At 42.7% G+C, this 24,730-nt stretch overlaps 1 protein-coding gene across 1 annotated transcript in view; it reads right to left on the reverse strand.

Moving 5' to 3' along the window:
- Positions 1-24,730, reverse strand: part of LOC144493112 (sperm microtubule inner protein 8-like) — a 35,286-nt gene that overhangs the window by 5,157 nt on the left and 5,399 nt on the right. The window contains exons 3-7 of the mRNA XM_078212014.1: positions 24,243-24,438; positions 12,123-12,184; positions 11,960-12,024; positions 11,836-11,868; positions 8,162-8,294 (exon numbers count right to left, since the gene is read on the reverse strand). Coding sequence (XP_078068140.1) covers positions 8,162-8,294; positions 11,836-11,868; positions 11,960-12,024; positions 12,123-12,184; positions 24,243-24,438 — 489 coding nt within the window. The remainder of the gene's footprint in view (positions 1-8,161; positions 8,295-11,835; positions 11,869-11,959; positions 12,025-12,122; positions 12,185-24,242; positions 24,439-24,730) is intronic.

Below are 24,730 nucleotides of genomic sequence, written 5' to 3' on the forward strand. Positions count from 1 at the left end.
AAGATCACAAATGTGTTATGAGTCATACTGTACTCTGCGCCAGGTATCAGTGCATCTTGTAATGTGGCCACTAACTTCCTCAGGAGTGACAATCAACAGTGGATTGCCAATCTGTAGCGATTTACCTGTGCTTAAAGTGGAAAGCACCTGTCTCGCCCCGACCTTCCGGACTTAGATTGGGTGAGACTGAAGAAGCAAAGTACAAAAATAGTGGAATGAACAAGGACACCAGCTACCATAAAGCAGATGAGTTTAAAGGGATCATTGAAAGGGAGTGGGTAAGTTTCCAAGGTAAGTGAATGGGATGTGGGGAGGGGCAGTCAGATTGGGTTCAGACATTGGCAGCAGGGGTTGGTGAGGTTTGGAGATCGGGGTGGGGAGGTTGGACATTGAGGCTGGGGGGGGGGGGGTGGGATTTGTACATCAGCATTGCAGGGGTGGAGGGGTTCAGACATCGGCTGCAGGAGGTTTGGACATCGGCGGAGAGTGGGGGGAGTTAAGACATTGGCAGGGAGATTCAGCCAATGGGAGGTTGAACATCGGTGGGGGCGGGGGTTCCAGAATACAGAGGGGAAGTTCAGATATTGGTGGTGGGGAGGTTTGGGCATCAGTGTGGGGTGGGGGTTGATACATTGGCGAGGAGGATTGGATAGTGGCAGGAGCTTTGCTTACAGGCAGGGAGGTTTGGACACTGGCAGGGAGGTTTAAGCATCAGTGGGGAAGTTCGGGCTTCAGTGGGAAGGATTGGACATTGGCAGGGGTTTTGGACATTGGCGGGGAGGTTCAGGACATTGACAGGAGTTTTGGACACTGACGGGGAGGTTCAAGCATCAGTGGGGGATTCAGACATCAGTGGAGGGGTCGGATATGGGCAGGAGGGTGTTTGGAATTCATTGGTGGGGAGGGGCGGTCAGATTGGGTCAGGGTTTGGGTCATGTTCGGGGTTGATTGGGCTAGTGTGCGATCGAGCCTGGTCGGGTTGGGTGAGAGGGGGTCAGGAGAATCCTGTGTCGGTAGAGGATGGGGTGCTTGTGGGTGGAGGGGGGGGGGCTGTGATGGATCCCCTGGGGGCTTAGGCGTGTGCAGGGCTTGGTCGGGGTCTTTAAAATAGTTACTCTGTAGTTATAAGTATTTTTCATCCTTCTAACTCTTTCAGAGTAACTTTGAGTGTAAAACTAGCAGAACCATCCAAAGTTAGTGATTTAAATTGCTTTGTCGCATGGTTCCCAGTCCAGCACAGCACAATTGTCCAGAGGAAGCTGGTACTTCTGGACAATTGCCAGGTAAACCCTTATGTGGGAACCTTCAAGAGGGATTCCACAGCACATCTTTGGGAGTACCCCTAAATCCTATGTTGCAGAACCAGGAGGGTATGGCCCATATCCTGCAGTTTTATTGCAATCATGTGCTGCTGATGTTCTTCATTAATGTATTGGCTACTGTGCAAAGCAGTCCAGTGGTCTATGTGTGTTTATAAGATTTACATTGTGTGGCTGTGTGGGGAATTTTGAGGTGTGCAGTGGTGGTGAATATATAGAACAGACTTTTGAGATAGAATACAATAGTTTCTTTGGCTTCTGTACATTTCTGATGTGGACAGGTAACGATAGGGAATTAGACATGGCTAAATTTTAACTTCGTCGACCCACTTTGGTTTGAAAAACTTTTATAATAATCCATTCAGTTCTGAAACCTTTAGGGTAATCATCCTATCTGTGATGTGATACACTATATTGTTACAAGGATGTACTTTTTAAAAATAGTTTCTAATTATTCTATCCCTGGCTGATTATTTAAAAAACTGAACTCTCTGAGATATAATGACAGAACTGCTACAATACGCACAATATTGCATTCCACTAATTGGGATGAAAAAAACAGACACACAACCCTGTGGGGAGCTAGAAAGATCCCATGCTGAAACTTTTCAAATGCTTCTGATGAGAAATCAAAATGCAATTACCTGAAACAATAACTGCATTAACTAGGCACATAAGAGCACGAGTTGGCCATTCAACCCATCGAGCCTGCTCTGCCGTTCAACATATCATGGCTAATCATCCATTTCAATGCTTTCTCCCCACACTATCCCCATATTCCTTTATGTCATTGGTAGTTAGAAATTTGTCAAATTCTGCTTTAAACAAACTCACAGCCCTGTGGAGGAGAGAAATCCAAAGATTCACAGCCCACTGAGTAAAGAAAACCCTCCTCATCTTGATCCTAAGTGGCTTTCCCCTTATTTTGAAATTATGTCCTCTGGTTCTAGATGCCTCAACCAGGGGAAACATCTTACTGTAATCTACCCTATCTATCCCTTTTTGTAGGTTTCAATTAGATCATCTCAGATTCTTCGAACTCTAGAGAATACAGGCCTAGTATCCCCAATCTCTCTTCATAATAGTCCTGCCATCCCAGGAACAAGTCGGGTGAACCTTTGTTGCGCTCCCTCTATGCAATGATTTCCTTCCAAAGGTATGGGGGTCAAAACTACACACAGTACTCCAGGTGCAGTCTAACCAATGTTCTATACAATTGAATCAATTCTTTGTTACTCCTATTCAAATCCTTTTGTAATACCATTAGCCTTCCTAATTGTTTGCTGCACCTGCATGTTGGCTTGCAGTGACTTACTGACGAGGACACCTAGGTCCCTTTGTGCCTCTACACTTTCTAATCTCTTACCATTTAAGAAATACTCTACACATCTGTTCCTCCTACTAAAGTGGATAACCTCACATTTTCCACGTTACATTCCATCTGCCATGCTCTTGCCCTCTTATTAAGTCTGTCCAAATCCCCTTGACATCACTTTGCATCTTCCTCTGAACACACATTCCTATCTAGCTTTGTGTCATCCAAGAATTTGGAAATATTACAATATTACATTTGGTTCCCACATCCAAATCACTAATCCTTGCCAAACACCACTAGTCACAGCCTGTTAACGCAAGAATGACTCATTTATTTATACTCTCTGTTCTCTGCCTGTTAATCAATCCTTAACATGCCAGGATATTACCTCCTATCCCATGTGCTTAACTAATCTCTTGTGTTGTACTTTATCAAAAGCCTTCTAAAATCCAAGTACTCTATGTCCACTGACTCCCATTTATCAATTCCATTAATAGCACTCGCAAAAAAATTTCCAACAGGTTCATCAAACATGATTTCCCATTCATAAACTGATGTAGACTGTGTCCAATCAGATCATCATTATCCAAGTGCCCATTTGTCACATTCTTTACAATAGATTCTAGCATTTTCCCTATAACTGGTGCAAGATTAACATTTTCTCTCTTCCTTCTTAAACTGTGGGGTGACATTTTTTACCTTCCAATCTGCAGGAACCTATAAATATTTGGAAAATAATCACCAAGAATCCACTCTCTCCATTGTTACCCTTTCAACACTCTGGAATGTAGAATATTGGGTCCCAGGAATTTATCAACCTTCAGCCCCATTAATTTCTCCAATACAACCTTATTACTAATACGAATTTCCTTCAATTCCTCATTCGTCCTAGTCCCTTGGATCTTTAATTCTGGGAGATTTCTTGTCTCAATGAAGACAGACACAAAGTAATATTATAACTTCTCTACCATTTCCTTATCCCCATTATAAATTCTCTTGACTCTGCCTGCAGTGGACCTACATTTGTCTTAGCCAAACATTTCCTTTTTATGTACCTATATAGCTTATACAGTCCATTTTCTATGTGTTTTTCTATCTTACATTCATATTCCATTCTCCCTTTCTTTATCAGTTTCTTGATCCTCTTTGCTGTATTCTAAAGTTATCACAATCTCCAGGTTTACTACTATTTTTGGCAACTTTTAATCTTATACAATTTCCTTTGTTAGCCACAATTGACTGACTTTTTTTGGGTTTTTGTGCCTTGATGGAATGTACAGTTGCTGTAACAATTCTTTAATAAATTGTCCACTGCCTGTGTACAAATCAAACCTTTTGCTCTTCAGACCTCAGAATTTCTCTGTAATATATAACCAACAAGGTATTTTAAGGACTGCTTACTAACCAGGAGAGAGAGAACAAAAGACATGCTGTATTGAACACAGGTTGCTTGAAACTATGTGTTCTCTCTGCGTTGCTCTCACCAAAGTGTTGTGTCCGGTTTTACAAAGTAACCATCCTGAGAAGAGAAATCTACTGTGAACCAAGACCTTTAGGCAATAAAACATGGAAATCAGTTCCACACAACTACAACAAGGAAGACTACTCAATAAAATAATGCAATGTGGAATCACTGCAATGAGAGAAACCAAGGAACAACTAGCTGTATACTCCTTAGCTTTATTTTTCACGAACTGTAAAAATCCTATCAGCCTATCCTCTTACTCTGCCATCTGTACTGGCATATGTGTGTGTGTCTGTGTGTGTGTGTGGTCCCAGATGAATGTGTGTTATGTATGAGTGCTGGTTGCGATTACTTTGTTTTTTTTCAATTCGGGAAATAGTTTCAGTCATCTTGTTCTTTGTTTAACCTAAAAAAAACCCGTCTGAATAATTCTTTACAATCTGAAGGTATAAACAGTGGGACTCTTACACAGTTGGCATTATATATCGTTCTCTAAATTCACAAAAAACATTCTGCTACAGTCAAACCTGGAATGGGAGAATAGGAGAGTAATTGCCCCCCTCCTCAAGTACTTATAACAGTATGCTGAAGTGAGGAGAGCTATTCCTCTGCCTTGAGCCCAAAATGCAATGTGAGTGGTGTGAGAATTTGAGGTGTGGAACTTCTTTGAAAATAGTTTATAATCGTATTGTATCGGACATCAGCAAGTTACCGGGATGCATGATCACTAAAGGAAAAGCAGCAGCACCAGGTCACTTACATTACAGTGTTTACTAAGTGAAAAGCAAAATATGCTCTTGATATTGAAAGAGAATCATTTACTTCTTTGAAAGTATGTTTGTCGCTCCAGATCCTGCAGTATATCCAATTCCATGGTGACTGACAGCTTCTCTTCGTAGCTTCTGAACATGCGACAAGCTCTAATACCAAGGTCGCTGGAAGGAAGTGCGACTATAAAACATAATTTACCATTAAAGACAATTCTGAGTCTTGGGTGAATCAGAAACAAAGACACCATGCGATGAGTTAGTGAACCACTTGTAAAATTAACATGCATTTGGGATAACATGTGTAGACCAAAAGGTTGGAGGATTGATAACTGCTATTCCATGTTAGTTGCAGTTCAGATCAAGATGCTACAAACAGCTTCAACATCCATGGGTTAAGGAGGCTAAATAATTCAGGGTTCTTGCTAATAATTGCTATCCAGTGCCATTTCTCCACTTAAACAAACCCCCCCTCCCCCCGCACCGAACCATGTGTAGATATCAGCTTACTGTAGGATGAGATGCAGCTGTGATGACCCCTCAAGAATTATAAAATATGTCACTTGGTGCTCTCAGGTATTGTACACTATGCACAGTATACGTCAGTGGGCTGTGCAGGTTATAGATATCAAGAGTGGGCCACCTCCAGGGTGTTGTTACAGCCAGACGAGGTTGTGGTTTAATACTTTATTGAAAAGATGACAGCACCACCAGTGGAACATTTCCTCAGTACTGCACTGAAGTGTCAACCTGGACTGTTGCTCAAGTCTGTGAAGCAGGGTTTGAACAACAGACTTTGTGACTCAGAGACATTAGTGCTATCACTGAGCCACAGCTGACACTAAAGAAGTTGATCATTACAAACGAACAGATTACGCTCTGGAATAGGAAAGCTGAGAAATGTTTATCAGTTATCCTTGAGAGCATTTTTTAAAGATGGACTTTTTGGTTTACTAGATAGAAAAACCTTGCATTAATTTTGCACATAAATGTGATGGTGGCTTTTACCACAAGGCACACCGATGACATAATTGTATATACTTGTGTAATACAATTCAGGTCCCAGCTAGTGATAGGGTGGGACAGGGCAACAGGCCCAATTGGACAGGATGGGACAGTACAGCCAGGGTGCTGAAGTGCAATCCCAGTTTTCTAAGAGTAATTCTCTCTGTAGGGGAGGATCACTCATCTTTGCACAGCTGAGGATCAATAATACTGTCCTTTAAGTATTAGCCCAATCCTCTGACTGGACTGTCAAGCTTTGGCTGAGATTTGATGAAGTTGAGGGTGTGGAGTGCGGCGGGGGGGCGGGGGTGGTGGGGGGGGTGGCGGAGGAGGAGGTGTGGTGGTGGTAAGGTGAGTATCTGCTGTGGATAAAGAACGGATAGCTTTACGCTTACCCACTATGTTGGGTGATGCATTTTCAGCCAGAAGTATGCACGATTCCTGCCCTCCCTCACTCTCATATTGTGACATTGGCAGTCCAAATAGAATTCAAAAAACAGGTGTGTGTAAATCAAGTCTTCAGCTTTTGTCTCTCAAGCAATCCTTCCAATATTGGGAACAGCTTTAATCATTAGGGAAGTGGATTTGATGGAACATTGGTTGCCACCGTGACATCTTGGATTGCTTCCTAAATTGGTCAAATTCCTCTCCAGCATTTACCCAGTAAGCTAGCAGAAGCCGAGGCTTAGGTGAGAGTGATAGATTTGGTGCATGAACTTGAGTTTACCCTTATATATTTTACTACAAGTGGTGATTATGAAGGTTCATTGACAGTTGTTAAAAAATAAACTTTAGTGAAGGTTCTTAATTCTGTAGAAACCCAATGGTTCCTGGATATGATCCAACATCAATTACTGCTATGGTATATCCACTGTACTGGAAGTAGAGTGATACACATGGTGTAACAAACCATGTGACACACTGCTGAAGCTGTATTGGATTCATGGTGTCAAAGCAAAATGATTTTCAAAACACAAGCCAGAACTCTAGTATTGAGCTTACATCAATTCATTCTCCAGCCACTGATGGAGGACAATGTAATTTCTACATTGAAGTTTAAAGCTAATCTGATGACGAACCTTTAACTTCTCAGAACTAAAGCAGAACCATTGTGTCACCTGTCTGTAAGGCTCCCCAAGGGGCAGAGTGCCTGTATTTAAGTACGTTTCTATAGAGGTCAACCTCTGTTTCAAAAAATTATTAATTCTTGCGATATGAGAGTTGTGAGCAACTCCAGCATTAATTTGTCCATCCCAGTTACCCTCAAGATGATGGCAATGAACTGTCTTATTGAAATGTTGCAATCCGTATAGTGAAAGCGGATCCACATTTCTGTAGTTTGGAAGAGTCAGGATTTGTTCCCAGCGACAATGAAGGAATGGCGGCGGCATTAAATATCCAAATCAGGATGTTGTGTGACTTGGAGGGGAACCTGGAGATGGTGGTGTTCCCATGAGCCTGTTCTACTCCTCATTCTAAGTGCTGGCAGTCATGGTTTTGGGAATTGCTGTTGAAGGTACCTTGCTGAGTTATGTTACATTGCAGAAAGGTACACTGAAACTACGGTGAACCAGTGGTAGACAAAGTGAATATATAAGATGGTGAATCAGCAATCTAAAAGATGTAGCGTTATACCCACACAATCCTTTTAAATTTGTTAATGTTTCAGCTTGGTCTTTTAATGCACATGATTCACTGGATTATCAAAGGCACATTTTTCCTTACTCCCTCTTTCACCTTCAATCACTGGTGTGGTCAATGAATTGGCAACACTGTTACATTGATAAAGTATAACTGAGGTGCAAGTCCTTGCATTACCACAGGACAGGGGGTATGAAATTGGGCTTGATGGCACCAAGGTGGGGGAGGGGGTGGATCTTATCACCCAAGGTGTTCACAGGGCAATTGTCCTAACCTGAACCTTAGTAAGGAACAATGCATCGGATGTCTGCATTTTAATAAAGATCTTCTCACCGAAATCTGCTGCTTGCTGCAGTCACAACTGCAAGCTCAGTGCAGAGCAAGGAAAACATTGTCAGCGGCTGTGAGGGTGACTGTGGTGATGAGCTTTTTTGGCTGCAGCAGAGATTTGCAATATTTCGCGGTTTACCATCCACCGGTGAAAAGGGAAGTCATGGGTCTTATTAATTAATTTTCATTCTCTTTTTGCAGACTTCAGCAGGCAGAGCCAGCCCGCATGAAGCTTCACATGGATTGTAGGCTTTCCCAGAGTGTCGTTGACTGAATGTTTCTTGCTTTGCAGGTGCCACATGTCAACCCTGCACTTTACCAGAAATAAAAGGAATTCCACTCCTTCAACATCCAGCTGGCGTGTAACCATAGACAACAAATCATACAGATCAATGCCCAGTATCCTGGCAGCAGTCATGATGTCTTCATTCTGCAGCAGTCCATTGTGTCCACTGTATTTGAGCCAGATTGGCAATCAACTGAATACTTGGCTCATAACTCTGGTGCGTAATCAATGCAGACGCGTGCAACATACGTACAGTGAAAGTCAGGCTGCCAAATGAAATGTGATAGTGCAGACCACTATCATGCTAAAACAACTCTTCTACTGCCTGGAGGAGACCTGCAATACTCAGCAGAATGGATGTCAACATTCATGATTGCTGGACCGTTATGATACCGTGCAAGTCTCTTTGCGCAAGTAATCCACAGCCATGAAGGCAGTAGTCTGAGCTGAGCTTCCATTGCAGCATGCCTATTGGTTATCTCCTGCATGTGGCACAATGGATTCTGAATCGTGGTAAAGCCACAAGCATGTGTGAATGGCATTGTCCATCCAACCTATGCGCAAAGTCCTATAACAAGTTGGTGCTGAACTCCTCCTTGCTGATTGACATTGAAAGCAAGTTTTCTGGCAGGCTTCCCAATGCATCAGCATTTGGTTGTAATTCTTCCTTCCAAGCTGCATGGCCACACAGCAACCCAGAAATTTGCATGAAGGTTGTGCACCCATTGGTCCCTTTCAGTTACTATGCTTGTGCAGCCATGCAAAAAGCAATTCAAGGGCTCACGCATTTAAATGAATCAGCTACATGCTAAAAAACTGGAAGTTATGTTGTCCATCAGCGGTGGCACAGTGGTTAACACTGCTGCCTCACAGCGCCAAGGACCTGTGTTCAATTCCGACCTTGGGTGACTGTCTGTGTGGAGTTTGCACGTTCTCCCCATCTCTGCATGGGTGTCCTGTGTGGTGATATATACAGGGCCTAGTTTGAAGGCTGATAAAATTGGATATCCTAAATTAAAGAATTGGGCATATTAAAATCAAACACAGTCAAACCTCAGCCAATTATACAAATACACAAATGTGTCTGGGCCTGACCCATCAACCACCCATCAAAGGTCGTTACACTCTACTTGAGACTTAGCAGGAGATCATGGCACCTCATTGAAATGCATCGGTCTATTGTTAGAAGCGCAGATCGAGCCAGACTTTCTGTCACCAAGAGTTCCTGTAGATACCTTGTCTGATAACAAGTTCAACAACATGGAGATGGACACCTGGGGGGCGGACCCTGGTGTCCTGTCAGGCAGACATCAAGAAACCCACTGGGTATTGGAACCCCCTCCTGGGACCTCATTGGCCAGAAGCCAGAGAAGTTTCTGGAAAGGCAAGCAGGCTGGGGGATAAAGGGACACATTTTCAGACACACTGCAGTGAAGACTCGACAGGGAAGATGGCAGTGACCATTCAGAAGACTGACCAGAGAAGGAAGGAAGGAAGGAAGAAGCGGCCATCGAGACTCACCTTCGTGACGACGGACCAGAGGGACTCAGAGAATCGGACTTGCAGTTCAACCAAACCATCTTTACGGGTAGTATATTTGAATCTGCTGGGGTATCCTCTTGTTTTATGTGGGTAATTTAAGGGTTAATAGTGTTATTATTAATAAACTTGTTGAACCTTTGCTTGTGTTTGTCCTTTGTCCATCTTGCAAATAAGGGCACCGGGGTAAAACCTTGGAGTAAGTAAACTGGTTGAAAGTATCTGAGAATTAACAGGTACAACACCCGAGTGCTGTGGTTTCCTCCCACAGTCCACACCTGTGCAGGTTAGGTGGATTGGCCATCCTAAATTGCCCCATAATGTCCAAAGATGTGTAGGGTAGGTGGATTAACCAAGGTAAATGCATGGGGTTACGGGGATAGGACAGACCTGGGTAAGATGCTCTTTTGGAGAGTCGGTGCAGACTCATTGGGCTGAATGACTTCCTTCTGCATCCTCTGCACTGGAAGCTGTGTCCTAACTCACCCTCTAACAAGCCGGTAGCTGTGGTATCTTTGCTCCCTGCCCTGACTGCAGCATTGTTGTATCCAGTATTGCACCATGTGCACATTCTGCCTCTAATGTGTCCTCCAGGATGCGTGTATCTGAGTTGATGGCTGCAAGTGAGAGAAGTGACGGTGCTGTTTCTTCATCATCACTCATCTGCTGGTGTTCCTCCACTGCCTGGGCAGGTTGCACTTTTTAAAGTTTAAGTTTATTTATTAGTGGCACAAGTAGGCTTACATCAACAATGTAATGAGGTTACTGTGAAAATCCCCTAGTCGCCACACTCCGGCATCTGTTCCCACTAAGGGAAAGTTTAACATGGCCAATGCACCTAACCAGCATGTCTTTCAGACTGTGGGAGGAAACCTGAGCACCCGGAGGAAACCCATGCAGACACAGGGAGAATGTGCAGACTCTGCAGAGACAGTGACCCATGCAGGGAATCGAACCCAGGTACCTGGCACTGTGAAGCAACAGTGCTAACCTTGGGTCTTTCAGAGGAAAAAGGCACAAGGATAGTGTTGTGCTGTTGGGACGGGTGGGGTAAAGTAAGAGATGCACACTTAATCAGAAGAGATGGGAAGTGGCACGTGAAAAGGAGGATTCATTTTAAAGGTACCATTTTCTGCAATGGCTTCAGCCCCACCACTGGCCACAGTTTCAGCAACACCTATTTCAAAAATAACCAGCACTGTCTCCTACTTGAGGGACATCTACCCTCTCTTGTTGACTCCTACGTCCAGTTGTTCAGCACCTTGTCCTGGAAGGGAGAGGGAAGTGTGTCAATAACTATAGTGCAATCAGTTTGGGTGATGAAGCTGTCTTGGTGGAAAAGCTAGCATTGTGTGGAAGCTGTGAGATGTGGGGCTTTCAGCAGTGCTAATTGGGCGAGTGTGAGATGAAGCTATGACTGTTAATGATAAGTCCTGATTGACAAATATTATTGGTAGATGAGTGATAGGGCAGTGCAATGTGATCAGCGACTGAGGCTAGTGGCGCAGTTATTAGAATATGGTATTTGAAGATGCATCTGCTGACCATGAACACTCATGTAAAATCATTGAACTTGTTGTGGTGCTGCATCCAGTTCAAGGCTTGACTCGTAACACTGACTTCCACAGCTATTTGCTCTCACTGCCTTTTGACCTTGTGTTTGGAGGGTCATCAGCCTCCCTGTGGATACAGGGCAATTCTCCTCCTTTCTACCCCTTCCAGCAACATCACCAGTGCAGCCTCCAAAAGCCTTGCAGCCTGTTCCTTTTACCTTGTGCTATTGCCCACTTTTCTCTGGAACAGTTTCCCTTCCTGCATGATTCCCAGTACCGGCATCAACCACAGTGCATTTCACCTTTCAAAGGCACAGACCATCTTTAAGCGGTGCAGGCTCGGTTGAAGTGGTGATGGATCCCTTGCTGATGTGTGCAGCCAAGACTCAGTTAGTGCTGGCTGTATGCATAATGCATTCTAATGAGCAGGTAGCATGAAGTTGGTCTGCTGCATGAATTTCAATCACCAGGCACAGGTTAATTGCACAAGTGATACCTGCTCCCATTTTTGTAGACTATCTAACTTACCTCCCAGTGGGTACAAAATAAAGAAATTAAACGAGAAACATCACTAGAATCCTTAGAGTACTGTGCTACAAAGTCAAATACAAGTACCTGAATGGACTGGCCAATCTTCTGTATCGGTTCCTGTTGAAGAGAAAGAAGAGTCATTTTAAGTGAGAGGATTAGAAATAAAACTAGGCAGCAATTTGATAGAACAAGCTTTATCTGGACTTACCAAGTTTCGAAAGGGACAGGCTTCTGATCATATTTCTGCACCGATGGCTCTGAATGAAGGTAATACTGAAAGAGGGCACATAGTGGTCATTTTAAAACATTACGGTAAGATTTATATAACACTGGAATAGAACATTGAAGGGGAATTTAAACTTTGACTCTACCTTCCAGGAATGGGCAATGTTGGGTTTCAAATATCTGACAGCGTAACCAGAGTAATGTACATCTAAAAGCAGCATGGAAAATAAAGGCCTTGGTCAGTGTGCACACCCAAAATATAGCATATACTGTGTTATACTGGAGTAATGTATGACATAAACTGAGAAATAGTAGATCCATTGGTGGCTATTACAATGTGTTACTACATAATTACATAAAAATAATTTTCACTGGTTTTGTTTCCATGGTTCCCTCCCATTTTATAAAATTCCACAGATCCCATAACACTGCACAGTTTTTCTGTATAAGTTAGTTCTATGATTAGACATGCAGTTATTATTTTTGTTTTATTCACTTAATGAAACCCTTATTGTTGATGCTGAACAACAATTCTGTCAAGGTGTAACAATATCCTCAATAAGCATTTGTGCATATACATTCGGAATTGTATTTTCATTGGTGTCATTCCTGAAACTCCACCTTCACGTACGTAGGTTGTATGAAACAGGACCAACATTTTCATTGTGCGTACAGACAGTGTTGTTGTCCCCAACCAGCCTAAAATAAACATGCCGCTTCAGAAAAGTGACATGCATGACTGAGTGCGAAGCAGCAAATACTTTTCTGGCAATTCCTGCATTGCCTAAGGCATTGCTGCCTTGTCATTGTGAGGGGACATGAAGGGTCGATGAAGCTCCAGTGTGGCCAATATTTAACATGTCACTGACAATTCCCAGGTGCTTGGTTGTTCTGCATCATGCCACAAAATGATGCACATTTGAATTGGACCAATAGTATCTATTAAAGGGCAAATCTTTCAGCCTCTTCCCTTTAGGTTCGGATTTTTTTTGATCCAGGACCATTTACACTTGAAATTGCTTTAGTGTTAATTTACTTTCAAAATAAATTTAAGTTAACTCAATGTTCATTTGATAACTTGGCAGGACAAAACACTGATGCATAGACATGGAGTTCTGGTACCAACCTAAACTGGTCTATTTCGGTTTTGGTTTAGATACATTCATGTACAAATAGCCACAAGAGGATGCTATTACACTCCTTCCTCCTTAATGTAAAAGTTAAATAATGCTCAAAATCCATACAATTTATATACATTTCTTATTTTTCATTTATTTAGAAATCCAAATGAACCACTAGTTTCCTATTCATATGGGCCTATTTTGACCCAAACTTTCAAAACGTGGGGAAAGACCTTGGCCCATCTTACCCCAACAAAGACTGATTTTGCCCTTGACCAATTTTCCACTTCATCAGATCTATCTGTCTGGCTCTTACTCGGTCTGAAATGATTTCAAGCACAACTTGTTGGTGCTCTAACCATATCCCAACTATCCAATTCATCAGTTTCATTTGATTCATCAAACTTCATTCTTCTTTGTGAAACCTTTGACAATAAAATATGATCCATATGTCCAAAGCTAACCTTTCCACTACCAAGCATGTTGACCAAATATCTGCAAGGACCACATATTTTCATGGCCCATCCAGTGGCCACTTCAACTATTTACCATGATGATCTTTCACCTTAATCTTCTTATTCAATTTCAAACTTCTTTCTCTCACTCTACCCCAACATGTTTCTCCTTCTGCCGGGATTGTTGCTCTTCCATTGATTGTACTAAATGTGTCTTCAACAATGAAGAGCTTTTTCTAGGCTGTTTTCTAAGAAAGAATTCAGCTGGCATTTTGATGGTAGCAATGTGAGATATGTTGCCAATAAATAAACAAAGGGTGGGATTTTCCGTGCACCACACCCCCCTCCTCTCCCTGTGGTGTGTTTTCCAGCAGTGGAGGCAGCTCGCCATTGGCCACAGGCAGGATCTTCTGGTCCCACCAATGTCTGTGGCATTTTGCGTGGCTTGCACCCTCTTCTGTGGAGGAACGTGGAACCGGAAGGTCCTGCCAGCAGGAAGGGCTAGAAAATCTCACCGAAAGATATCGCCAGTTTGTGATTCCATGACAACTCATGTTTCTTCCAATTTATATCCAGCATTTGTTTAACAAGAATATTCTTAACAATTTGTGTTGTGAGCTCTGCTACTTCATGTGAAGCAGGATAATAGGGTGGAACTCCAGTGCCTTTTACCTTGTTCATACTTATGAATTTTACAGACTATTCTGAACAAAACGGTGGTGCATTGTCAGATGCAATTTCCTCTGGGAATCCACAGCAGCATACAAACTACTTTAACTAATCAGCAACCCCTCAACCCATTTTGAATGGCTATCTATCACAATAAATAGCTGTTGTCCTTAAAACTTTACATGGTTGCAAAGATGGTGGCTTCTTTTCTACTGCTTGACATACTCTACACTGTTTCAATGTCTTTTCTATGTCCTTAAGATTCAATAAGATAGATGACCTAGTGGCACAGCGATAAATGGTTTAGACCTAATTGCTTTTTTAGAGACGTGGTTACATGGTGATCCAAGGTTGGGAAATAAATATTCCAGACTACACAATATTGCAAAAAAATAAACAGAATGATAATGGAGCAGATATAGCACTGATAGTAAACGGTGACATGAGGGCATGTGAGGGAAGATCTTGACTCAGAAGATCATGAAGTAGAATTAATATGGGTGGAGATCAAGAATAGCAAGCTTCAGAAAATGCTGGTGGGGGTAATTCATAAGCCCCCTAACAGGATTGATATTGTTGGACAGAGCATTAACCAAGAAGCGTGTAACAAAGACAACATAATTATTGTGTGGAACTTTAATCTTCACACAGACTGTACGAATCAAATTGACAAAGGTGGTCTAGAGGATGAGTTTGTAGAATATTTTCATGACAATTTTTTGGAACAAGACTTTGTGGAACCAACTAGGGATAAAGCTATTTTAGATCTAGTGTAATGTAATGAGGCAGGGTTCATTTGTAATCTCATAGTAAAACATTTATAAGGAACTAGTGATCATAATACAAAATGAATTCCATGTTAAGTTTGAAATCAACATACTCCAATCACGAATAAAAATCTTAAACAAATCCAATTACATAGTTATGAGGGAAGAACTAGATAAGGTTGACTGGATAAGTAGGATATGGCAGGGTTTAAGGATATGGCAGGAAATAAACAGTGGGAAATATTTAAATAAGCAATTCAAAATGTTCAACAAAAATACATTCCATTGAAAAACAAAAACTCAGTAAGGATCATCCATCCATAACCTTCTCATAAAGTTAAGTATGTAATCGATTAAAAGAAGAGGCGTATAAAGTTGTAAAGAATAGGAGGTCTGAGGATCATGAATGTTTTAGAAACTAGCAACGGACCGCCAATTAGTAGATAAACACAAAAATATAAAATTAGAGTAAACTAGACATTGATGCAAAAACAGATTGTGAGAATGTTTATAAATATGAGAAGGAACACAGCAACTAAAGTAAATATTGGTCCCGTAGGGCTGCATTTTACAGGCTGCGGCATATTGCTCATTGCCCACACACATCCTCCCTAATGCCATTAGAAAAGTTGGTCACAGACTGACTTTAAAAAAGGCTTCCCTCCAGCATTATTATGTTGCCAGTGGCCTTAACAAGCAAAGAGTTGGACGTCTGTCCCTCAGTGGAAGAAAGTCTCGCCTCGAGAGCTGCCGGTCCATTTGATTGGCTGGCAGCTCTCACAGTCTCAGCAGTGCCAGAACTTACTACTGGAGGCTGCTGGGATTACAAGGAGGTCCACAAAGAAGTGCCATGGACACAGGACCTGTGCAAGTCCCAAGAATTTCATGTGGGGAGGACACGGGTACCCAGGGGAGGGGATGGGGGGTGGTTTGGAGGCCAGGTGGGAGGCAAAAAGAGGAGACTATGATTTTAGGAGGGTGTCACAATGGACACAGGATACCCCTCCCCCAAAAGATGTACCTTCTCACCTTTTCTCCAACATTGGTAAAAAAAACAGCTTCCCACTCTCCTTCTCTGAGCGGATTTAGGCAGTGGAGGTGGATTGTGGTTTTTAAACGGACATTAATTGGCCAATTAAAGGCTCCAATAAGCTGAAGGGTGAGGGGAGAGTGGTTAGTGGGCAACTTATCCACTCCCCATCATTTGACCAGGTTGGGGATAGGCGGGAACCCACCTATTATATTTTACATTCCCCTAGAGTGCCAAAAACATGCCCGGGGCTGTAAAATCCAGCCTTAAGAAGCAACAAGGGAACAAAATTATTATGGGGAATGAGGAAATGACAGAGACATTGAATAAAAACTTTATGGGCCCGATTTTACCATCGCGTTGTGCCCATTTTTGGCTGTGAAAACTTGGTAAAGTTGGGCATGAGGCGAATAACGCGATCCACGCCTGCCTCCGCGCTGGTTCCCCCTTTACCAAGGCCTGAAAATGGCCACAATTGGGACCGCGCCCGAAACGGGCGCGACAGCCATTTAAATGAGGGGGGGGGAAACGGGTCTGATGGCTCTCTGCTTCAGACCGGTGGGGGGGCAGAGGAGGATCCGACGGCTCTCTGTTTGAGATCGTTGGGGGGGTGGGGGGATGGTGATGGGGGGGGGGGGTCTCCTGCCACTCTGCCTGTAATCAGTGGGGGTGAAAGGGGGTTCGCTACCACTCTGCCTATGATCAGTGGGGAGGGGGGGGAAGAGGGGTCCGCTGCCACTCTGCCTGTGATCAGTGGGGGGGGGGGCTCCGCTGCCACTCTGCCTGAGACCAGTGGGAGGGAAACAGGGCGTCTGCTGCCACTCTGCCTGCGATCGGTGGGGGGGCAAGGGTGAGTCTGCTGCCACTCTGCCTGAGATTAGTGGGGGGGAAAGGGGTCCGCAATAGGTCTGGGTGGCGGGAGTGTGGGGGGGGGGGGGGGGGGGATCAGTAATGTTGTGGGGATGTGGCAATGTTTGTGGGGGCCAGGGGGAGGCATTATCCGGTCTGGGAAGGATGTGGCAGGGAAGCAGCATTCTATCAATTGTTTTCTGCACATGTGCAGTTGGAGACACCGATCGGAGCTGCAGGGTTGTGGGCATGTTAAGCCCCACCCACAGGCTTGTGCAGCATGATTCGGAATCGCTGATATTTTTGCAGGCAGAATGCATATGGGGGCACCTGAGAACGGGTCTAAAAGTCAGATCTGAAAAATTCCCAGTTTCAAGTCCGCCCAGCACTTAAAATCAAAATGGTGAAATAGGGCCCTATGTCTGTCTCCAGTGTAAAAGACACAGGTTGCATACCAGAAACAGAGGGTTACCTAGGTGCTCAAAAGAGTAAGGAAATAAAGCAAATTAATATCAACAGAGAAAAAGTACTGGAAAATCACAAGGGAATAAAATCCAACAAATCCCCAGGATCTGATGCCTACATCCTCAGATTCTGAAAGAAATAGCTGCAGAGGTAGTGGATACTCTGGCTATGGTTTTCTAAAATTCCCTAGATTTTGGAATGGAAAGAAGTGAATGTGACGCTCCTATTCAAGGAAGGAGAGAAAACAGGGACCTACAGGCCAGTTACCCTGACAGTAGCCATCAGGAAATCTATTATTGGAATCTATTATTAAGGAAGTCTTATCAAGGAACTTAGAATATTATAGCATGATCAGTCAAAGTCAACATGGTTTTAGGAAAGGGAAATCTTGTTTGACAAATTTATTCAAGTTTTTTGAAGATCTAATTGTTTGAGTAGATAAAGGGAAACAATAGATATTGTTTATCAAGATTTGCAAAAGGCATTCAATAAGGTGCCATATAAAAGTTTAATAAACAAGATAAGGGCTTATGGAGTTGCGAGTAATATATTGATATGGATCAATGATTGGTTAATGGACAAGAAGCCAAGAGTGGGCATAAATGGGGCATGCTCAGGTTGGCAGGCTGTGACTCATGGAGCGCCACGAAGATCAGTGCTGAGGGTTTGGCTGTTTAATATGATATAACCTGGACAAAGAGACAGAGTGAAATGTGTCTAGGTTTGCTAACGATACAAAGCTAAGTGGAAATGTAAATTGTAAGGAAAATACGGAGAGGTTGCAAAGAAATATAGACAGGTTAAGTAAATGGGCAACAAGATAGTCAATGAAAAATAATGCAGGGAATTGTGAGGTTATTCTTTGCAAGTACAGCTAGCAATTCAGAAGCAAAATGCTAAGTTGGTCTTTATTGCAAAGGGATTGGAGTACAGGAATAAAGAAGTCTTGGTACAATTGTACCGGGCTTTGATGAGACCATATCTGGAATACCGTGTACACTTTCCATCTCTATATTTAAGGAAGGATATATTTGCATTGAAGGCGATAGAGTTCACTAGATTGGATCCTGGGATGAGAGGGTTGTCCTTTAAGAGGTTGAGTAAATTGAGCCTATTTTCTATGGAGTTTAGGAGGATGGGAGATAATGTCAATGATGCATTCAAGATTCTGAAGAGGCTTAACAGGATAGACATTGAGAAGTAGTTTCTGCTGGCTGGGGAATCAAACACATGAGGGCACAATCTCAGGATAACGGTTGATCATTTAGGACTGAGATGCAGAGAAATTTCTTCACTCAAAGTGTTGCCCTCTCCCCTTTCAAGAATTTTGGAATTCTCTATCCCAGATAGTAGTGTACGCTCTGTTGTTGACTATACTTAAGGCTGGAATAGACAGATCTTTGATCTCTCAAGGAATCAAAGGTATATGGGAAGCAGGGGGGAAAGTAGTCGAAGCCCAAGATCAGCGATGATGGTATTGAATGGCAGAGCACGTTCATTGGGCTGTATGGTGCACTCGTGCTCCTACCTCTTTTGTTCTTATGAATACATGCTGTTTGTATTCAAGAAAATATATAGCCTTTAGTATTATAGCAGATATGTCAACAGTTGTAATTCGATACATGTGTCTGTATCATTAATATTAAGTACAGACTTTGCTATTATATCAGACAATGCCTGAAATTGCACTGCAGGTCACCACATCACTGAAGAGAAATCAAAGATTATGACATTCAGTTGTGTACTCTCGCAGAAAGCAATACTGAGAAGGAGCACACACCAAAACTGTCATAATTGGTCTTGTCAATTTACATATACTGACTGCCCTGTGGTGAATTGCCACCATTTCTGTTTTCATTTATGATTTTCAAAGACCACAGTTTTCCCACGTTAATTTAGTTTGATAATGCATAGCTACTGATTGCATGTCACAGCTACAATTGTAGCCTTTCTATTGCTAAACATATTAACTCGCACTGAGATGTGACTGTACAGGTATAGAAACCCACTATTCCCAAAGTGACTATTTTCATGTGCAAGCAGTCAGAAAGTTACACAGCCAGAAGAGCACACTGGCAAAACCTGAGCTCATCATCATCCAACCTCTACAAACAGTGCATTCACTGGCTGGATTCACTGGACAGTGATCAGGGGTGGGAACCCTGGCTGTTTTTTCACCCTTTCTCTGAGCCAGGGTCATTGAAGCCAAATCCAACCGACTCAGCCAACTCTGCACATACCCAGGATGCACTGAGCCTTATTATAGATCTGTGAAAATAGCACGGATTTATTCACATTCAACATGCATTTATATAGCGTCTTTTGAAACAGTAAAGCATCCCAACACTCAATCTGAAAGAAAATAAACAAAAGTCAAGGAAGGGTTAATCAAGGCAATTAAAAGCTCATCAGAAATGGTGGGTTTTAAGGAGGTTCTTGAAAGGGGAGAGGGCAGTGGGAAAGGGAGAGGCTTGGAAGAGGGAAAAGCTTGAGGCCAACGGAGCTAAAATGGTGAGACAAAATAGAGGTTAATGTGCAACGAGGGAAGGAACATTTATGAAGAAGCATTATAAGGTCAGATGGATTTCAGCAGAGAACATGGGCTAAAGTAGGGGTGGACCAATGTTCCAGTGGTAATGGTATGCAGATATTTGGGTGGAAATTAGATTCAGAACATCAAGTTGGCAAATGGTGGCCAAGGATGGAGATGGGATCAGTGTTGAGGATAAGTGTTTGTATCTAAGGTCAAGAATATATTTCAATAATATTTTGCTGGAGGTATGTATGATTCATAAGTACAATTGGATGACAGACAAGCTGTTGGATAATTCAGGGGCACTGGAGAATCAAGAGAAGTTGAAGAGAGGTAGAGTTAGGTGTTGCCACCATATTTGTGAAAGCTATATGGATGGTGTTGCCAAAGGGTGGAATATAGATGAGGAAGAGGAGGGACCAAGGATAGATCCTTGGGGAACTCAAGAGGTGGCGCTGGGGAAAAGAGAAGAGAAGTCATTGATAGAAAAGCTCTAGCTGTGACAACTCCATCCATTGGCTGGAATGGACTTGCTTAGGTCAGGAACTTACTGTATGAGTGAGGGGAGAATTCTGGGCACCAACATCCGAATCTCAGAATAGCATGCTTAAAATATGTAATTCTAAGTTAATACATTGGCAAGGCATATTGTACAAATACAGCATAACAAAGCAAATTTGAGAAAGGATCCAAGAGATTCTGTTCCTTTATGTGGATTTTACAAATTTCAGGTCTGTTCTAGATTATCTCTCAGGCTGAGTGTCTCCGCTCTCTTCCATAAGAGGATCATGTCTCTTACAATCAGGAGTTTACTTTGCCCAACATCCAGTTATACAATAGCATGAATCAGGTGCAAAACAATGAGATCCCTCATTATGTGAACTGGATACTGTAATCACACAAGTCGCCACTCCATGCATTACTCCAATCTCTGAAAGGCAGATTTCTTGTTCGGAAAACAAAAGCGAAATGTAAATCAACAAACTGATTTATTCTACAATTACTAAGTGAACGTGCTGAGCAACATTTTTCAGTGAATCTCACTTCACTCTGTCCCTAGTTAACTGCCCTTAGATAGAAAATAACAAATTTATTTTTCCAATCCCAATTAGTGGGCTAAGCTAACTTTTCAAATTACTCTAGACGTGACTGACCTTGTCACATTGTTTCATGTCCATAAGAGCCTAATCTAACATTCTAGAATTCACCATGTAGAACGTGCATTTTCTTCTATTTTACTGGCTGGACAGGAAGTCAGTTTGACATTTGACTCCCTCCCTTACTAGCACGGTGGCACCGTGGTTAGCACGGCTGCCTCACAGCGCCAGGGACCCAGGTTCGATTCCTGGCTTGGGTCACTGTCTATGCGGAGTTTGCACGTTCTCCCCGTGTCTGCGTGGGTTTCCTCTGGTTGCTCCCGTTTCCTCCCACAGTCTGAAAGACGTGCTGGTTAGGTGCATTGACCTGAACAGGTGCCGTAGTGTGGCGACTAGGGGAATTTCACAGTAACTTCATTGCGGTGTTAATGTAAGCCTTACTTGTGACTAATAAATAAAATTTAAACTTTTAATAAACTTTAAACTTTACTAGGGAGCTGCCAATCAAATAAGAACATAAGAACTAGGAGCAGGAGTAGGTCATCTGTCCCTTCAAGCCTGCTCCGCCATTCAATAAGATCATGGCTGATCTTTTAGTGGACTCAGCCCGCTCACCATAACCCTTAATTCCTTTACTGTTCAAAAATGTATCTATCCTTGCTTTAAAAACATTCAACTGCTTCACTGGGCAGGGAATTCCACAGATTCACAACCCTTTGTGTGAAGAAGTTCCTCTTCAACTCAGTCCTAAATCTGCTCCCCCTTATTTTGAGGCCATGCCCTCTAGTTCTAGTTTCACCCACCAGTGGAAACAACTTCCCTGCTTCTATCTTATCTATTCCCTTCATAATCTTATATGTTTCTATAAGATCTCCCCTTATTCTTCTGAATTCCAATGAGTATAGCCCCAGTCTACTCAGTCTCTCCTCATAAGCCAACCCTCTCAACTCCGGAATCAACCTAGTGAATCTCCTCTGCACCCCCTCCCGTGCCAGTATATCCTTTCTCAAGTAAGGAGACCAAAACTGTACGCAGTACTCCAGGTGTGGCCTCACCAGCATCTTATACAGCTGCAATATAACCTCGCTGTTTTTAAACTCCATCCCTCTAGCAATGAAGGACAAAATTCCATTTGCCGCCTTAATTACCTGCTGCACCTGCAAACCAACTCCTTGTGATTCTTGCACAAGGACACCCAGGTCCCTCTGCCAGCAGCATGCTGCAATTTTTTACCATTTAAATAACAGTCCATTTTGCTGTTCTTCCTACCAAAATGGATGATCTCACATTTATCAACATTGTACTCCATCTGCCAGACCCTCGCCCACTCACTTAGACTATCTATATCCCTTTGCAGACTTTCAGTGTCCTCTGCACACTTTGCTCTGCCACTCATCTTAGTGTCATCTGGGAATTTTGACACACTACACTTGGTCCCCAACTCCAAATCATCTATGTAAATCGTAAACAATTGCGGTCCCAACATTGATCCCTGAGGCACACCACTAGTCACTGATCGCCAACTAGAAAAACACCCATTTACCTCCACTCTTTGCATTCTGTTAGTTAACCAATCCTCTATCCATGCTAATACATTATCCGTAACACTGTACACCTTTATCTTATGCAGCAGTATTTGGTGCGGCACCTTGTCAAATGCCTTCTGGAAATCCAGATACACCATATCCACAGGTCCCCATTGTCCACTGCGCATGTAACATTCTCAAAGAATTCCACCAAATTAGTCAAACATGATCTGCCCTTCATGAACCCATGCTGCGTCTTACCAATGGGACAATTTATATCCAGATGTCTCGTTATTTCTTCCTTGATGATAGATTCAAGCATTTTCCCTACTACAGAAGTTAAGCTAACCGGCCTATAGTTACCTGCCTTTTATCTACCTCCTTTTTTAAACAGTGGCGTCACATTTGCTGTTTTCCAATCTGCAGGAACCACTCCAGAGTCCAGCGAATTTTGGTAAATTACCACTAGTGCATTTGCTATTTCCCCCGCCATCTCTTTTAGTACCCTGGGATGCATTCCATCAAGGCCAGGAGACTTGTCTACCTTTAGCCCCATTAGCTTGCCCAACACTACCTCTTTTGTGATAATGATAGTTTTTAGGTCCTCACCTGCCATAGCCTTCCCGTCATCAATTTATGGCATGTTATTTGTGTCTTCCACTGTGAAGACCGACACAAAATACCTGTTCAATGTGTCAGCCATTTTCTCATTTCCAGTTATTACATCCCCCTTCTCATCCTCTAAAGGACTAATGTTTACTTTAGCCACTCTTTTTCGTTTTATATATTTGTAGAAACGTTTGCTATCTGTTTTTACATTCTGAGCTAGTTTTCTCTCATAATCCATCTTACTTTTCTTTATAGCTTTTTTCGTGGCTTTCTGTTGACCTTTAAAGGTTTCCCAATCCTCTAGTTTCCCACTAATCTTTGCCACTTTGTATACCTTTTCTTTCAATTTGATACCCTCCTTTATTTCCTTAGATATCCATGGCTGATTATCTGTTTTTCTGCGGTCCCTCCTTATCACATGTATGTACAGAAACTGCATCTCCTGGACAGAAGCTGCTAGAAAATATGTCCTACTGGAATCAAAGGAATAGTGCTGTCTTCACATTAACTGCTGTGAATGATCATTGGAATGCCTAAACGAGCTTCCATTGTATTAACCAGTCTAGATTAGGCTCTTAAGAATATGAATATGAAGAAGAATCATATTCAACTCAAGACATAACTCTGTTTTGCTCTCTACAGACACTGCCAGACCTGCTGAGTATTTCCAGCACTTTCTGTTTTTATTTTAGATCAATCACTTAGTTTCCACGCTAATCCAAATCCCTACTACAGCATTCTGTGAATCTTAACCACTTGAGAGGTCAATCTTACTAATGGGGCAGGATTGTACGGCCTTGCTTGTCCCACAACCGTAAAATCCTGCCCGAGGTCAACAGACCTTTCCATGGTTTGCCCCTCGCCCGCTCTGATTCCCAGGGCGGGGCAGTAAAATTCCAGCCATGATTTCCAATTTCTTCAGCAGCCAATCGGTCAGAAAATAATAAAATGTGACAGTGATCTTAAGTTGGTTATCGTTTAGCTCAAAAAGGCTGGCATAAGTAAAATAACAATAAGGGGATTTGAGCTTTTCGGAGTTCCTCTTATGGTGGTGGCACTAAGATGTAAACAGGCTGCCAGTTTTAAAAATTTGCAAAACAAAAAAAAAGTGCCAGTGGAACAACTGTCCACTCCAAATCTCTCACCTTTGAAATCCCTTCTGGGAAGTACAAATTCCCCACACTGTGATACAAAATGAGACCAGTCCTGTGAGGCCTTGGTGATCAAAGGCTTGTAGTGGCTCCAGGGTTTCTCGATGTGAATGCTGGGAATCATATATCGCTTTCCATCAGGAGAAAACTTGTCACTTGCACTCAGAGATCCTCCAGCGTGGCTAAATAACTGGGTGGACCAGGAATCACAATTATAAAATTCATCCTCTCGAAGGGAATGCTACTTCACATTGTTCTAAGTTTTACACTTCTAATTTTATCTCCTCCCTTTGCAGCAACTGTCACCCCAAGCCTTCCCTAAATAAAAATGGTGGGTGGATGGACATTTCTCTCTCAGATCTCCATCAACTGTTGACTCACAACGCCAGGGACTCAGGTTCGATTCCAGCATTGGGTGACTGTGTGAAGTTTGCACGTTCTCCCTGCAGTCCACAAATGTGCAGGTTAGATTGATTAGCCAT

Source organism: Mustelus asterias, chromosome 4 (assembly GCF_964213995.1).
Source record: "Mustelus asterias chromosome 4, sMusAst1.hap1.1, whole genome shotgun sequence".
NCBI classification, from domain to species: Eukaryota; Metazoa; Chordata; class Chondrichthyes; order Carcharhiniformes; family Triakidae; genus Mustelus; species Mustelus asterias.